The following is an 18,699-nucleotide window of genomic DNA, read 5'->3' as shown; positions in this document are numbered from 1 at the left end:
TTTCTTCGGAATTGTTTAGGGCCTGTTTGGAATCTCGGTGCTGGGGTGTTTATGCATTTGGTGTTCTCATGGCAAAATCTTGGTCAAACTCCCATGGTGGTCCCGTTGGAATCTCGACCCTAGGTTGGGCGTTTGTGCATTTGGGATGGGAAGTGAGGCCCTTTCTCCTTTGTATTTACAATAAAAGATGGACTTGGCAGCTACCACCTCCTCAAATGCATAAACACCCATCCCAGCTACCGATCCCAAACAGAGCCTTAGGTCCTCCGTTAATGCAAAATTATGTGGGTTGAACCAACGGGGTCTCCGCTTGTCTGGTAGGATCAGTGAGTGCACGTCACCTTGTGTTGGGAAGTTGCAAGTTGCAACTTCGAATCCGAACGTTATGATTGTATAACTGGTACGTGTCTGCCTAATCCCAACTTGCCTATCAATATATATATAAAACTTGCTGTCTACGAAGGAAAACTCTCCTGCAGAGCATGCCTCCACGAGACAAACGCCCCGTTAACAGTCGTTTATGTCGCCTTGAACCAAAAAGATGTCAAATATTGAGCATCCTCCATATAGAAGATCATGGACGCATGGATGTGACCAACCATAGGAAGCCGTGGATTTTGCCATACTACTCATTCTCAGTGGAAGCTCTGTAGACGCCATAAAAGATAAAATGGCAACTGGTAAGCCTAATACTCGAAACCAAGTTGCAATTTATCAAATCTAGCAACACTTTAAACCCTTGCTGAGAGATAACCAACCGATATTGGAAACATGAATGCCATAGAAATCATGAAAATGCTAAATAGATTAGTCTCAGATGCTAGAAGCTGCAAATCTCAGAGATTATCTTAGCCATTCAGAAAACCAATAGACTTGATTTTAGTATTTCAACAGGAGGTACAACTAAAGCAATGCCTCTGCACAGAATGAGGAAAAGTTATACAAATTTTATATCAAGCCAGAGAATTTCCAGCAGAGATCAGCTCAAGGAATCTGTTATTCAGAAAAACGTTCCTCAGTGTATCATCATAATACACCAAAGCTCTCAATAGTTATTTCGAAAAGCAAGTCGCTGCATGTTCAACAGGCATCAAGGTCCCGACACGGTGGTGTCTTTGGCTCCCCAAGCAGAGTTGTATTGCCACCTGCTGGACCACTTCTGATACGCTCCGGATTCTGTGTACCAACCTGACATAACAAGAATAATTAAACCTCATCGAGACATGGTAGTGGTTAAGAGGAAACTGCCAATAATCATCCTATGCTGACCAATCATGAGAAGCATTTACCAAAGGTTTAATCTAAAGTTTAATTATCATTCAATATGAACAAGTGATATATAGACAAAGGTGAAGCACATTAAACAAAGGTCTGGAAAATCTTTACTTACAGGCGGAGTTTCTCCCCTTCTCAACATCTCAACAATCTCAACAGCTCGCTTCGGTGTGAGGTCTTCCTGTACAAAACAGAAATTAGAGATCTACAGGTATTATCATGTGTACCTAGTTATCATGTAAAGCAAATGAAGAAATTGCATACGTAATAGTTGTATGTGTATCCTTCCGAACCCTTGGAGTAGTCAGCTACAGTAATCATTGGAGCATTTACGCAACATCCCTGTGGAGGATCAACAATGATGGTCAAAACATGGTACCAGTCACATATCCCTGCTTTAGTGGCTACAATAACGTTCCCTGAATCCAACACCTTTGCTTTCATAACAGATTTGTCACACATGAAGTTTAACAACTATTAGAAAAGCACATTCACGGGTTGCCAAGGCTACAGTATGCTATCACAGTATCATTTTAAACTACATAGATCCAGGCAAGCAGCATGGCCAGAAGTTATGGTCCAAAGTATGTAAAGTGGGTATTTTCAGGCCCAAAGTACTTTGTGTTAACACAATTTGACATGGCACGAACAACCTTCAATATGGTTGGTTACAGAAAACAGTGTCAAGTTTGTTTAGTACTAAAGGCCCAAGCACTCGTCGTCATCGTAGACACAGCGTGACACTCAGAGTGCAACCATATGTACAGCTAAATATGGTCAACACTTCGTTGGGCACAGCCAATATGTACCTGACCAAAAATTATCCAAATTTTAGTCAGGCGATGCTTAACTGAGTACAAGATTGTTCATTTGCACTTCAGCACTTTTTCTTTTTCCTGCATTTAGATAGTTGACATGCTCTGTAGCTTCAATTTACCATTTCATTGTTTAGTAGTTGACCGTACATTGTTGATTTCATGGTTAGTTCATCTGCAACACAATTGTAGAGGTGAAAACGTACACACATACACACCCTTATAATCATCTTTTTCGAAAATCCATGCTTCATGTGCACTGTATCCAAGGAGGCATCCCACACATACACCAGTGTCCACGTGATATAGGGTTCAAAATAAAGAAACCAGTATTTGCAGCTTTGCCAAAAATGACTAACAACCCAGTCAAACATGAAAAGGTAACACTAATCTCATACCATACATTCCATTTCCCCAACAGAGAACAGTCCGTCCTTTGTTACTTCTGCAGCATAATAGTGGACGAGTTATTGACAAAAAAACCTATACTTGGCAAATCAATCAAAAGCATTATCAGCACCATCATTTACAATCATTGCCATGATGGAACTGGTGATGTTAAGTATAATCAAATGAATCACATATTCTACCATGAAAATACCCACCATTGCGCTTCACGCCAAGGTGTTCCAGCAATGCTGCTTCTATTTTGCGAGAACCACGTATCATACATGGAGTTGTGCCACACACTAAAAGGTGATATTTACCAACCTACACAATTCACTGAAAAAGTAAATTATTCTAATGCAGTTGTGTAACACTAAAGCAGGTGATATTACTCTCTCTCTCTCTCTCATACACGCACACACATCTAGGGATGTCAACAATGTGTCTGGGTCAGATATCCAACCGACCCAAACCTGTTTGATCGGGTTTGGTAACAGTTTTCACATCTGAATAGCTAATCAGGTCAGCTTCGGTATTGACCCATCGAGTTCGGTATGGGATTTGATTTAATAACAGAATCCGAAAGGACATTTGATGTTGGGAAAATTTAAACATTTAAAAATATTTTCGAGAAACACACTGGCTGCCTTGTTAAATTGTATCACCTCGTGTGTGTGTATATATATATATATATATATATATATATATACTTTATGTAGCCCCAGGGGCATTTCTGTCATTTCACTATTTTTACGCTACTTATGAATATGTATGTAATTTATTTTTCCTTTTTCTTTTTCCTTTTCTTTTTTTCTTTTCTTTCTTCCTTTTTCTTTTCTCTTTTTGACCTAAGTCAAAGGGAGGGGTAGACGTTGGACCCCCTCCAACGGTCCAACTGTTAGAATTCTAACCATTGGAGGGGCTCCAACGTCTAGTAGGAGCCCCTCCTTTGGTCTCCTCTTGTATTATAAATAGGGGTGAATCCCCCTCTCTCTTGTGTCTTTGTTTTGGGAGCCTTTGTGCTCCACTTGTTCAATAGATTCAATCTTTTGCATTCAAGTGTTCTTTTTGTACCTTTGTGTACTTTTGTTCAAGTGTTATTCATGTGTCTTTGTGCACGTATCCCTTTGTGGAGTTTGTGCTTGTAGTACACATCATTTCTTTGGAGATATTTTTACATTGTATCAGAGCTTGGTTGAGAGAAAAGAAGATCGTGTAATTTTTCTCACTATTGGGTGCCTCGAAAAGCATGCCTTCAAGTTTTGATGATTGGGGTGAAGACTCTTTTCTTCATTCAATATTTTAGAAGCATCCTACATCAAGTAGGACCTTAAATCTCATTGTGGTACGCATCTCTTCTCTTTTTTTTTCTCTCTAATGGGTGAAAAAGACTCATTTTTCTCTTGGCTTCAAATTAAATGGATCTAATTATCATGTATGGGCCGGGAATATGGAGGCTCATATCAAAGGTAAGGGTCTTTGGGGATAATGTTAAAGGAACTACTTCCGAACCCAAACCTAAAATCACTGTCATTGAGAAAAGTGAAATTAAGGTCCTTGATGGTGAAGAAAGAGAAAAAGCTTTTGAGGAATACAATAAAAGGCATGAAGAGTGAGAGATGAAAAACTACAAAATTCTTTCGTGGTTTTTCTTTTCGGTGGAAACAAAGATTAATGCCAATATATTGAAGTTCAAAAAAGCATATCAAGTATGGGAGTATCTTGAACGAATGTATACGTCAAGAGACTTGTCCCATAAATATTACCTTCAGAAGAAGGCATTGACTCTTCAACAAGGAGAAATGTCAGTTAGAGAATATTTTGTTGAATTATCGGCCATTTGGGATGAACTTGCTCTCTTTGAACCTAAATGGAGTGGAGAGGCAATTGAATTAAGGCACAAACAATCAAATTTTTAAACGAGCTTAGACCCGAGTTCGAACAAACTAGATCCTCTCTTTTGTCTTTTTTTTCCTCTCCACCTTTAGAGGATATGCTTACTAAATTAAGTGAAGAAGAAACTAGATTGGGAATGAATAAAACCAATCAAAATGTGTTGTCCGTTCCCTCTAAGAATGAGGATGAAGGAGCTTATGCTATATCTAGACCGGGAAGCAATGTCAAACCTTATAAACCTCCCCACTTCAACAAGAATCAAGGAGGGAGAGAAAATAATAGACAATATGGAAGAAGAGACTACAGTAAGATCGTGCATCATTTCTGTAAGGAACCGAGGCACATAAAACCCGTGTGTCCTAAATGGAAAAAGATGGTGGCAATGTCGACAACATTTCAACCGATCAAGGAGGAGGCACCGTCCACCTCCAACAATGTCACTCTATCTCTAAATCAAATTGTTGAAGCTCTTCAACCACTCCTCAAGGGATCTGTCTCCGGAGCCGCCATATCCTCTTTCTCTACTCCAGGTAAGATTCTTTGGCTATTAGACTCGGGTGCATCCTTTCATATGACTCTAAATGCTTTTGCACTGACCAACTACTCTAAAAAATTGTCACCATCCTTTGTCTTTACTGCGGATGGGGATTCTCTTGAAATTAAAGGAATTGGATATTATGAAAAACAAGACTTTTTTATTCATAAAGTTAGATTTATTCCAAAATTAAATTTGAACTTGTTTTTCGTCTCTCAACTTTCGGATCATGGATGTGATATCAAATTCTCATCAAATAAATATTGGATACAGGATCGCCGGTCCGGGAAGTTGATTGGGGAAGGCTCTAGGAAGGGTGACCTCTATTTTATGGAGTTTCTTCAAATTCCAAAACCTTCTTTTTGTAACATTGCCCAACCTAAGGATATAAATGTTTGGCATAAACGCCTTTGGCATCCAAATATTGACAAGCTTTGTCATATACATTTTGCTAAAACGTTATGTAAAGAAAATTTCAGTTGTAATGATTGTATCCTTTGAAAAACGAGAAGCTTATCTTTTGGTTCAAGATCTATATTTTTAACTAAGCCTTTTGAAATTGTGCATTTGGATGTATGGGGACCGACACCCGTAGTATCTAAGGGAGGTTTTTCATATTATGTTATTTATGTTGATGATTATTCGAGATACAATTGGATATATTTTCTAAAGCATAAGCACGGAGTTTTTTCCACTTTTAAGAGTTTTCATGTAATGATACAAACCCAATTCAATAGGAAGTTACAAATTTTTAGAACTGACTCTGGGGGTGAATTTCTCTCAAATGATTTTAAAAGCTATATAGAGAGTAATGAGATCATTCATCAAAAGTCTTATCCCAAAACTCTACAACAAAATGGCTTAGCCGAACAAAAACATAGACATATTATTGAAACTACAAGGACTCTACTTATTTCTCAAAAGATTCCAAAAAGATTTTGGGTCGAAGCTGCCCTGACATCTGTTTATCTTATAAATCGTCTTCCATCTAAAAATTTAAGTCAAATATCTCCTTTTGAAGTTTTATATAAAAAGGAACCTGATTATAATAGATTACGAATTTTTTGCTGCAAGTGCTTTGTTCTCACTGATAAAAATGGTAAGTTGTCTCCTAAAGCTATTCCTTATGCTTTTCTTGGATATTCAGAAACACAAAAAGGATTTACGTGTTATGACATTCAAAATGATAAACTGCATGTCTCAAGAAATGTCACTTTTTTGGAAAATGAAAGTGGCTTTGAGGAGGATAAAACTCTTCCCGATAATGCCGATTACTCTTTTTTATTTGAATTACTAAATAGGAATGAAGATCTTTTTAGTGATGATAAAACAAATAATGAGAACATAGATGATGGAGCTCCCCTGTCTGTTCAACTGATAGACGAATTAGTAAATGAACCAATTACATATACACATAGGGATAGGAATACGTTTAGAAGTGCGATGGAAAAATATAGTGAATTTAGTGAGCCTTCTCAAACTAGTAACTTACGAATAACTGAAAGACCTAGGAGAAATCCCTCTAGATTTATATCCTATGAATCATTTTCCCCAAAACATAGGGCATGTCTTAGTACCATTCACTCGTATGAAGAACCCAGAAACTTTGAAGAAGCTAAAGAAAGATTAGAATGGAGAGATACAATGGATAATGAACTTAGAGCCCTTAACAAAGCCAAAACTTGGGATTTTCAAATTCTTCCTGAAGAAAAAAAGACAATAGGATGCAGATGGGTCTTTAAGGTAAAAACCAAGAGTAATGAGACTCTTGAAAGGTATAAGGTCCGACTAGTAGCAAAAGGATATAACCAAAAATATGGTATTGATTACAAATAAACCTTTGCTCCTGTGGCACGAATGGTCACTGTAAGATGTTTAATTACTATTGCATCAATTAAAAAATGGAACATATATCAAATGGATGTTAAAAATGTCTTTTTGAATGGGACCTAAACGAAAAAGTCTACATAGAGGCCCCTCCTGTCATGGATATACCAAAGGGTAAAGTTTTTCGACTTAGAAAAGCCTTATATGGTTTAAAACAAGCTCCAAAGGCTTGATATGATCGATTTAATGAAGTAATGGTTGAGACTAGATTCAATTCTTGTTATACTGACACTACTCTTTTTATCAAAAAGTTTGATTATATGTTGATGATATGCTGATAACAGGTAATGATATTAAGAGAATCAGAAATATCAAATCCACTCTAAAAGAAAGGTTTGAAATGTTAGACTTAGGGTATTTGACATATTTTTTGGGTATTGAGGTTGTTTACTCTCATAGAGGTTACTTCTTGTCTCAAACTAAACTGGCATGTGAGATTCTTGACAGGTCTGGCATTATAGACGACAAAATTTGAGTCTCCTGAAGTTGTGGGCTAAAAAATGAAGAGTGATGATGGGATTCCTTTGAAAAATCCTACTCCCTATCGGCAGCTAATGGGATCATTTATGTATCTTAGTATCACACGACCAGACATATCTCATGCCGTACATATTGTAAGCCAATTCCAGCATCCCCCCACTTCAGTTACAAGAAACAACAGAAGGTGTCTCTTTCATCAATAGAAGCAGAATATCGAGCCATGGCCTCCACGACTATGGAGATTGTGTGGATTCATCAATTATTGCAGGACATGGGAGTACAAATCCAAGGACCCACAAGATTGTGTTGTGATAATAAGAGTGCAATCTATATTGCTAAAAATAACACATTTCATGAGTGTACCAAGCACATTGAGATGGACTGCCACTATGTCAGAGAAGCCTTCTTGCAGAAGATCATAGACCTCCCTTATGTGACTTCAGAATACCAGTTGGCAGATTTCTTCACAAAGGCACTTTGTTCTCCCATATTTAACTTTCTTCTTGGCAAACTTTCGGTCACACGCCTTAAGTTTGGAGGGTGTTAAATTGTATCACCGCGTGTATATATATATACTTTATGTAGCCCCAAGGGCATTTCTGTCATTTCACTATTTTTACGCATATTCATACTTATGAATATGTATGTAATTTATTTTTCCTTTTTCTTTTTCCTTTTCTTCCTTTTTTCTTTTCTTTCTTTCTTTTTCTTTTTACTTTTTTCTTTTTCTTTTCTCTTTTTGACAAAAGTCCAAGGGAGGGGGTAGACGTGAATCCCCCTCTCTCTTATCTTTGTTTTGGGAGCCTTTGTGCTCCACTTGTTCAATGGATTCAATCTTTTGCATTCAAGTGTTCTTTTTGTACCTTTGTGTACTTTTGTTCAAGTGTTCTTCGTGTGTCTTTGTCCACGTATCCCTTTGTGGAGTTTGTGCTTGTAGTACACATCATTTCTTTGGAGATATTTTTACATGCCTATGTGCATCCAAAATGTTCTAGAATGAAATAAACACACTGAGGCACAATTTTAGAGCTTCAGCCATGTCTTTTCTTTGACACTTTTTACAAAAATTGTCATAAATTCATAAGTAAAAACTACATAGCCGTGCATCCCTATAATAAATGCGTTGAGGTTTGCTTGTATTTTTAGGTAATTTTATTATTGAGTCTGAACTTGGCCTGAATCTGCTGGTAATCCGATCTGGTTACATATGGATCACATCCGATTATACAACTTTTCTTCATCCAAATTCTAATCCTAGTCTGAATCCGATTAGGCAATATCTAATTAGGTCGGATTCAGCAATGCTTAGATCCGAACTGAATCCGGCCTGTTTACATCCCTACACATATGCACCACACCGACAGGTTTTATGTGGTGCCTACACATACATAGATTCCATTAGAGGCAGGATCAGTGTATTCAGTGAGAAACAAGAGGGGGGCAAACAAAGCAGCTACCTTTGTACGGTTGAACATGGAGTAGAATGTGGCGACCTCATACACACGGATAGAAGCTACTTCAATAATCTTAGCAATCTGGATGACCCCAAAATGGTAAGATTGGAGGTATTGCATGATTTGATAAATAAATAATGGAAGAAAGGAGAAAATTATCTAAAGAAGAAATATATGCACCATTTAGTGATTTTTTTTTAAAAGAAAAGTGAAAAAGAAGAGCATGTCACACATTGTCCAGATGTTGAGATAAATATCCTACCCTTAGGCTCTGTTTGGAAACTGGTAGCCAGAGGGAGTTTATGCATTTGACAAGATGCCAGCTGCCAAATCCAGGATTTGGCAGCTACCACCTCTAGGAGGTGGCTAGAGGTGGCAGTTACCAAATCCATTCTCAAGTGCAAATACAAATTTCCAAATGCATAAACTCCAATCCCAACTATCATTTTCCAAACAACTACCACAAAGGTAGTTTGACCAAGTTTTTACCAAATACATTAATTCTCATCCCAGCTACCTGTTTCCAAACAGAGCCTTAGTCGCATTCAATATGATTGCTTATCCTTACAAACTAAAATCTTTACACTTTTCAAGTATTGAGCTGTATTCAGGTGTACCATATAGTTGTGTCAAGATCAGGCAACATTTAATAATATAACCTCTTCCATAGATTCAAATTAAGTCTAGCACTCTGTTCAAGTTGCAATCATATTGTGCTACTTTCAAATAATCCTACTGAAGCTATTATTATTCGGTCACCAAGGACATGTACTCATGCCTACAGTGTGATCTCAAATTCTTTTCTTCCCCTAGTGATCTCTTGCATCTGCCTGAATTGAATCTGTTTTTTTTTTGCTTTGCGATTTTCAATTCAAGAGAATAATTTTACAGGAAATTGCTCTTCTAATTTTGCTGTAAGAAAGTTATGGGTCAGCCTCAATTGGATCTATCTTAACCATCAATACAACTCAAAAAGAACACACATGACTTGAAATGGTGTATTGGATTGGGCCACTATGGACTCAATCAGCTTCAGTTGAGTCCATGACTTTGAGAAATATGTAATCCACGTAATCATGATATGGTCTATCTGAGAAATGAGATTAGGTCATGACTATGAATGCTACAGGATTCTGACTCAAATTTAGGCCATATTGACTCGTCTGTCCTCTCAAGTTCTAATTGTGGCACACTTTACATGCATGGTTGAGTAAGTGCTTCTTGTTCAGATGAACAAGCATGTGGCTTTTGCTGTTGAAATTCGTGAACTTTAGCATGTTAGTTAGAGTTAATGATTTTAGATGCAGCATTTATTCTAGCTTTTCTTTGCAGTCTGCCTTCCCCAAACTGTTGCTTTTGAATACATGTTTTGCAATCGTCTGGCCAAATTAGTAACATAATCAGTTCAGCTAGACACTGAATCTCTGTGAATATACCAAATAAGAGAAAACCAAGTACTGGAATTTAAAGAGGTATTAAAGATGTCAGCTTCAGCCATCACTCACTCATTTACAGTGGGAATGACATGTGGATTTACCCATGACAGCAATACATGGGACATAGAACTGATGCTGCACACTCTGAATAGGCTCAACATAGTCAATTGTATTTCTTATATCCTTAGTTGAGCCAAAATTGGATATTCACTCTTATGAGAATAGCACAGGGGCATCTCCCTAGAATAAGTTTGAAATATTTTGGAGAAATTACATAGTTCCACGTCCTGATAAACTTGCATAACTCCATATTAATATATAGATGATATAACATGTACGAATCCATCAGTTATGAAAACTATATTAATTTTGCTACTCAATTTCTATTAGCTGAACGTAAAAATCTTTTGATTCATTGTGAGACATTCTGTATATTTAAAGAGACCCTCTTTTCAGTCTGAAAATACTTCAACCTCAACTTTCATCTGGTCCAGTAAGAAACTAAAAGCAATTTTAAATTCAAGATCTGGAGTACTGTCATCCCATTATGGCATGATTAAATGTCCAGGGACTTGGTCCTTTGAAGTCATTTTTCTACTTATGCAGGCCAGGTGTACAGTTAAGGTGCTTTACTTTCACTCTTGTTGTCTTTGTACACACATTTAATTATTAATGATGCCAAAACAATCTTTCATTGTTCTCCAAGGATGTATCTGCAAATCCTCTTTTACGTAGTCAAGAAAACAAGTACAATATTCAGAAATTTTATGAAAACCAACCAAAATTTCACACATTCAGCATTTACATTTACAAATGACAGATAGCAAAAACTACAGGCAACTGAAACTCACTTCAAGGATGTCGTGTGCCAAAAAGAGAACTCTATAATGCAGGTGAATCACTGTTAATTGATGAGTAAAAAAAACATCTCATGACCTAATACCGTGTTCATGGCTGATACTGGTATCCAGCCTCCATGCTGTTGTTGTGCAAGATCCAATAGTGGAATAACAGCAGACCTCTTGTAATTGGAAGGATAATGTGATAATATCTCCTTGACCTAAATATATATGACAAACTTATTATTTCATAGAAATTTGGTGTTACAATGCATGAAATACTTTTTCAAAGAAATACAAAAATCCAGATTGAATCCAAGACATCTTAAAGTCGAAAAAGAAATTGCAAAAAGAAACAATCCTAAACTAGGGATTTTGAACATGAATCCAGACAAATAATTGAACCAAACAATAAGACCATCAATGAACTGCACTCTTATCACACAAAGCAATTAGAACCCTTCAGTCAGCATGCTGCTAATTTTTCAAAAGTAAAACTCTCGGTCTAAAACAACCACATTTGTACTGCTATTAGGTCACGACCAGGTCTTCTCCTTGCTCTTTCATCTCCTCGTACTTTCTTTAACAGGTGCTGCTCATAGATTTCTGAGCATATATGCATGAAGATCAGATGCTTTACAATGAGCACTTCTTGAGTAAAAAACTTTCTCCCTAAACTGGAAACATTTTATTTTGTTCTTATTAAAATTTTATCCTCTTGGTCTTAAAACATATTAAAATTCTATGTTGAGTTGATGCAATCTTGGAACCCAAGATCGCAGGAAATTCTACCCAACCACGAGATGAACTAGATCAATTGGAAATTGAAAAAAATGAAATTCAAGAAAATTGCAGAAATGATTGAAATAAATGGAAATAAACAATGCTTAATTCTAAATTGAACTCCTTTTCATCCATACATCTCCCCAATATTTATAGGAGAAGAAACCTAATCCAAGTAGACCAAACATACCTATTTTTTATAAACATTAATTAAGAAACCTGTTAATCCTAACAAACTACTAAGTTGGAATATGGATAAAGTATTTGGATCCGATATCCATTACAAAAGATCTAAATAAAAGAAAATTCCAAAACTATAAAAATAGATCTAGTTGGTTCTTATGGACCTGGACGAGTGCCGCTCCTGCTCCTGCATCATGAGTCCTTGCTTCTGGAGTAACATAAGGACATGATTCGGTAAATGTCCACAATTTTGGAGAGCCATTACTTCATACAACTATCAGCAGTCGAGCACGAATTTTATGTGGACTACAGTGCAGTCTGGTATAAGATTTAGCTATCTTTCTATTGTCCAAAGCAATCTCAAGAAGTAGAGGAAGATGAAACCAGAAAGAGGTTGTGCTGCTGAATCACGATTCCAATGAGGAGATCGTGTGAACCTTTACATTATGTATTGAAAGCAATTACAACATATGAAAAATTAAAAAACTGCCAATATCCAATACAATACACAATTATAACTAAAGGGCAATAATGGAAAGAATAAAAATATAATAAAATACACTGACATATGGAATACGAATCTGGATCTGGGTCCAAAACCCATATCCATCAATGTTATCTCTTAATATCCTCCCTCAAGTTGTACATGGTAATCACAATGGACAACTTGGATTTCAAAAACCAAAATCTGCTTCGTTAAACCCTTTGTGAAAAGGTCTGCAATATGATTTTCTGAGCCAACAAATTTGGCTTCAAGTTCCTCATCTTCAATCTTGCTTCTGATAAAATGCTGATCAATTTCTATATGATTGGTTTTTCCATGATGCACGGGATTCAATGAAATCTTGATGACATTTTGATTATCACAAAATAAAACTGATCTAGGAACTTTCCCTTCTAAGGCATGTAACAAGTTTCTTATCCATGTCAATTCAGAAGAAGCAACCGTCATGGTTTGATATTCAACTGTTTTCGGCTTGAACACGAGACTATATTGCCCCCAACAAATATACAATACCTCGAGATGGATCTTCTTTCATCTAGATCTCTTGCCCAATTGATGCAGCCTTTGATGCAACGCTGGATGCGCACAACAGGAAGATGATGAAAGAAGTGAATGATGGTGTGTAAAGAACAAACTACCGAAAGGAAAATGCGCTCAGAAGTTTATTAAAAGGAAGGAAAACAATAAAGAAGGAAATGAATCTTTTGTTCTCAATCATCTCTACCCCCCTACGTAACCCTAGTCTATTATTTATACACAACATGTTGGATCTGGATCTTAGATCCAGTACAAGATCCAAATATCAAAGTTCGAAAAACCCAAATAGTAGTGCAAGCAAATTCACTAATCCAGCGTCTCGCCTCCCTTAAACTTTCACCCATCTTGAGTACGTACGCAGAGGTGCTTCCCCTTGTCTCGGTGTCGTGCTCTATGTCGCATCCACCGCCACAATCCGTCTGTCTATCCCAGTGGAGCATGGGACCTGCGTTGTCGATCCTGGGTCCGGTAGAATTCGGGCTTCTCCCTGTTCCTACATTGCATCATTCTCCCCTGGTTGGAAAGAAGTCGCCTCTGATGACTTATTGTCACCACAGTAGGCGTACAGATCAAACACATTGAAGACGGACGAAATGTGCCAATGTTCAGGCAAGTCAAGCAAATAAGCATTCGTACACAATCATTGGAGGATTTTGAAAGGACCATGTTTCTTAGGGCTCAACTTACCATAGGTACCAACTGGAAAACGCTCTGGACGAAGGTAGACCCATACTAATTGACCAACTTTGAACTGGACATCACGATGACCTTGGTCCACGAAAGCCTTATAAGCCTCATAGCTCTCAACCAATTTTGCCTGAACCTGCCGATGAATATCGCGCATGTATTCAACAGCATCAAGAGCATCTGAGGCGGGGTCATGAACACTCGCTACGGGTGCTAGGTCAACCACATGTGTAGGTGAACGACCATAGACAACTTGAAAAGGGGTTTTGCCTGTAAACCTATTAACTGAATTATTGTAGGCAAACTCGGCTTGAGGCAAGACTAAGTCCCAAGTTTTGACTTTGAAGTAAGTTCCCTAGGGTACGATTCATGACTTCAGTTTGGCCATCCGTTTGCGGGTGATATGCACTACTGAATTGAAGCTTGGTTTTCAATAAAGCCCATAATGATTTCCAAAAGTAACTCATGAAGCGAGTATCACAATCTGACGTGATAGAGTGCGGCAGCCCATGGAAACGTGCAACATCCTTAAAGTAGTAAGAGGCTACTAGAGAGGCGCCTGTAGTGCGCTTACACGGGACAAAAATAGCCATTTTGAAAAACCGATCAACCACAACCAAAACAGAGTCAAACCCCCGCGCAGTTTTGGGAAGGCCGACAATGAAATCCATAGAAACATGTTCCCAAGGATGCTCAAGAATGGGCAGCGGTGTGTACAAACCACTATTCTGGCGAAGACCTTCAGAAACTTGACACACACAGCAACACTGAACAAACTTGACTACATCCTTCTCATCCAGCAATGCAAATGTCTTATCATGTCCAAAATGCCCAGCTAATCCTCTTTCATGCAATTCTGAAATCAACTGTAGCCTAAGAGAGAATGTCGGAACACACAATTTGTTCCCACGAAAAAGGTAACCGTTGTGTATCGAAAACCGTGGGTTCGATACGCTTATGGATGAGAGGCATTCTTCCCAGACTTGTTGAAAATCAGGATCGGTCTTATACAACTCTTTACATTGTTCAAAACCAATCACTTGCACGGACATAGTCATCAAAAGACTGTTCTTCCCACTAAGGGCGTCAACCACCTTGTTGAGAGTACCAAACTGATGGTGGATCGTAAAGGTGTACTCTTGCAAGAAACTGACCCACTTAGCATATCGAGCACTTAACTTCTTTTGACTGTTTAAGTATTTTAGCGCCTCATGATCCGTGTACAAGACAAATTCTTTATAAATGAGATAATGCCTCTAGTAACGAAGGGCTTGCACGACGGTATAAAATTCTACATCATAAGTATAATATTGTCGCTTTGCCTGAGTCACATTTTCACTAAAAAAAGTAATAGGTTTGCGATTTTGACTCTGCACGGCGCCAATTCCTACTTTAGAGGCATTGCATTCCACTTCAAAAACCAAACTAAACTCTGGAAGTGCTAGGACAAGGGCACTAGTCATTCTCTCCTTAATGAAGATGAAAGCCTTGTCAGCTGTCGAGGTCCATTGGAATTTAGCTCCCTTAAAGCATTCCGTGATGGAGGCCATGATGGTGCTAAAATTCTTAACGAAACGACGGTAGAAGGTAGCCAACCCATGGAAACTACGGATCTCACCCATAGTCCGTGGGGTCGGCCATTCTACAATTGCTTGAACCTTGGCCGGATCGGCTTTAACACCAGCAGACGACACTATAAAGCCTAAGAAAACCATGCTAGAAGTAAAGAACTCACACTTTTTGGTATTTATAAAAAGTTTTTCTCTTTTCAAAATTTCTAAAACTCGACACAAATGCACTAAATGATCAGACAAGGAGGAACTGTAAACCAAAATGTCATCAAAATACACAACGACAAATTGTCCTATATAAGGACATAACACTTGGGTCATCATGTTCATGAAGGTACTAGGGGCATTTGACAACCCAAAAGGCATAACCAACCACTCATACAATCCATCACGCGTCTTGAAGGTCGTTTTCCATTCATCCCCTTCTCGAATACGAATCTGGTGGTACCCACTTTTTAAATCAATTTTTTAAAAAGACTGAGGCACCGACTAATATGTCAAACATGTCATCCAATCGGGGAATGAGAAAGCGGTATTTAACAGTGATGTGATTGATGACCCTACTATCGACACACATTCGCATATACCCATCTATTTTTGGAGTGAGCAGGGTAGGTATTGCGCAAGGGCTAACACTCTCATGAATGAACCCCTTTTGCAACAACTCCTGGACCTGTCTCAATAATTCGGCATGTTCAGACGGGTTCATACAATAAGCTAGCAAGTTCGGTAGACTCGACCCAAGGATAAAGTCTATGGCATGCTGTGTTAAAGAACACGTGATATGGTTCTGGATTTACATCTGGTCCAGATCCATACTTTATGTTTTGTATTTCTAATTTGCATATGTGTACATATTTGTATTTTGTATTTATAATCAAGGACATTACCATCCATAATATTTTTGTAAAACACTGTATATAAACACAACTTTTCTAGGTCACGATAATGACCTATTCTGTGCAACAACCTCTTGTCTTTCTCTGTTGAAGGTTGACGTGGCTGGAAATACAAATTCTGACATGCTATCAGAGAAGGTTGAACTGATCCACGCTCACTAAGGTTGGCTTCATATTTCTTCTCGCTCTTCTTCTGTCTATCTCTTTTATTTTCTTCTTTTCTCTTCAGTTTTACATCAAATCTGGGCTTTCTCTATATTCTATCGTTTTCTCCATTCAGTCTAAGACAGATCTGATCATTGAAATGAAATGGGGATCTTCGAAACACAAGCTTAGATTAACAAGGGCAAGTGTCAAGAATGACACTAAAGCATAACCCTTAAAAAGGGTATAACTGGAAAGAAAATAAAAATAAAAATGTATTCTTTATTGATATGAAAAACCAATTGCTTAAGAAGCATTGGAATAAAATACAAGAGGGGCTGCACCCCTTTATATACACAGCTGAAAGAGGACTTAATAGAGCTGTTGGACTGACACATTCCAACAGCTCTCCATTGCGGTTGAAGGAAAGTTTTATAGGACGACTATTAGACCTGCATTACTATATGGTACGGAATGTTGGGCTGCCAAGAGACATCATATTCAAAAAATGAGTGTAGCTGAGATGCGGATGCTTAGATGGATGTGTGGAAATACAATAAAAGATAAGATTCGGAACGAGGAGATACGTAAGAAGGTAGGTGTTGCACCCATTGAAAATAAGATGCGAGAGAATCGTTTACGATGGTTTGGACATATTCGGCGAAGGCCTAATGATGCTCCAGTTAGAAGGTTGGAGAAATGGGAAAATAGATTAGTTAAAAGAGGTCGGGGTAGGCCTAGGAAGACTTGGATGGAGATGATCGGAAAAGATATGAATGCTTTGAACCTCACCGAGGACATGGCATTGGATAGAAATGATTGGAGGAAAAGGATTCATGTGGAAGACCCAAAATGAATTTCTTTTTTGGTTCATATCGCTGACCCCAATTGTTTTGGGATGAAGGCGTAGTAGTTGCTGTTGTTGTTGTAAAGAAATGAAAAATGTATTTATATATATATATATATAATAATATAATATTATTATATATACATATATGTACAGTTTTACATTTTAACACTCCCCCTCAAACTTACGGTACAATGAGCGAAAGTTTGTCTAAGAGAAAGTGAAATCGGAGAGCAGCGAGAGGCTTTGTAAAGAAGTCTGCTAACTGATATTCTGAAGTGACATATGGCAGATCAATTATCCCGTGTAAATATTCCTCTCTGACGTAGTGACAATCCATTTCGATGTGTTTGGTGCGTTCGTGGAATGTTCTGTTACTGACAATGTAGATCACACTTTTGTTGTCACAACACATTTGTGAAACCTTTGTTGCTTCAGCTCCCATGTCAGCAAGCAGTCGTCGGAGCCAAACTACTTCCATGGTCGTGGTTGCCATGGCTCTGTATTCAGCTTCGGTGGATGAGAGAGAAACCTTCTGCTGCTTTTTACACCTCCATGAGATCAATGATTCTCCTAAAAAGACACAAAAGCCAGTGGTTGAGTGTCTGTTATTGGGATCACCTCCCCAATCAGCATCAGTATATGCAATTAAATCAAGAGAAGAGGAGGAAGATAAGAAAACTCCTCGTGAAAGAGAAGACTTGATGTATCTGATAATACGCATGACTACTCCCATATGAACAGAAGTAGGAGCATGTTGAAATTGACTTGCTGTATGAACAACATGTGCTATATCTGGTCGGGTAATGGATAGATAGGAAAGTGCCCCGACAAGCTGTCTGTAAGGAGCAGGGTCTCCAAGAAGTTCTCCATCATCAATCTTCATTTTAACATTAATAACTTCTGGAGTGTCAACTTTCTTATCATCAGTAATACCAGACCTGAAAACAATATCAAAAGCAAATTTAGTCTGAGATAATAAATATCATTTAGGAGAATAAGCAACTTCAATGCCTAAAAAATATCTCAACAAGCCCAAATCAGTCATTTCAAAATGAGATTTAAGAAGTGTTTTGATTGTTTCAACTCCCTGTTTATCGCTTCCGGTGATGATCATATCATCCACATAGAGAAGAAGCACAATGATCCCGGCATCAGAATTCTTAATAAACAAAGCAGTGTCAGTTAAACAGAATTGAAAACCAATATCAATCATAACACGACTAAACCTATCATACCAAGCTTTTGATGCTTGTTTAAGTCCATAAAGAGTTTTTTCTAAGCGAAGGACTTTACCCTTAGGAATACTTAGACCAGGAGGGGGTTCCATATATACTTCTTCAACTAGCTTTCCATTTAAAAAAACATTTTTGACACCCATTTGAAAAATAGACCATTTTTTTATAGAAGCTAAGGCAATTAAGGTTCGGACAGTAGTCATACGAGCCACCGGAGCAAAGGTTTCTTCATAATCAATCCCATATTCTTGGGCATAACCTTTGGCTACTAAACGGGCTTTATATCTTTCAAGAGTACCAT

At 37.8% G+C, this 18,699-nt stretch overlaps 1 protein-coding gene across 1 annotated transcript in view; it reads right to left on the bottom strand.

The window, feature by feature from the left end:
• Positions 1–788: 788 nt before the first annotated feature.
• LOC149830576 (NADH dehydrogenase [ubiquinone] flavoprotein 2, mitochondrial-like) overlaps positions 789–18,699 on the bottom strand; it is a 34,494-nt gene continuing 16,583 nt past the window's right edge. The window contains exons 3-9 of the mRNA XM_090015856.1: positions 11,109–11,225; positions 8,733–8,810; positions 2,696–2,801; positions 2,489–2,535; positions 1,540–1,617; positions 1,391–1,456; positions 789–1,188 (exon numbers count right to left, since the gene is read on the bottom strand). Of these exons, the coding sequence (XP_089871982.1) occupies positions 1,081–1,188; positions 1,391–1,456; positions 1,540–1,617; positions 2,489–2,535; positions 2,696–2,801; positions 8,733–8,810; positions 11,109–11,225 (600 nt within the window). The 3' untranslated portion in view covers positions 789–1,080. The remainder of the gene's footprint in view (positions 1,189–1,390; positions 1,457–1,539; positions 1,618–2,488; positions 2,536–2,695; positions 2,802–8,732; positions 8,811–11,108; positions 11,226–18,699) is intronic.

Source organism: Nuphar pumila, chromosome 8, assembly GCF_984573655.1.
Source record: "Nuphar pumila chromosome 8, dmNupPumi1.hap1.1, whole genome shotgun sequence".
NCBI classification, from domain to species: domain Eukaryota; kingdom Viridiplantae; phylum Streptophyta; class Magnoliopsida; order Nymphaeales; family Nymphaeaceae; genus Nuphar; species Nuphar pumila.
This window is presented reverse-complemented; position numbering and strand designations above follow the sequence as displayed.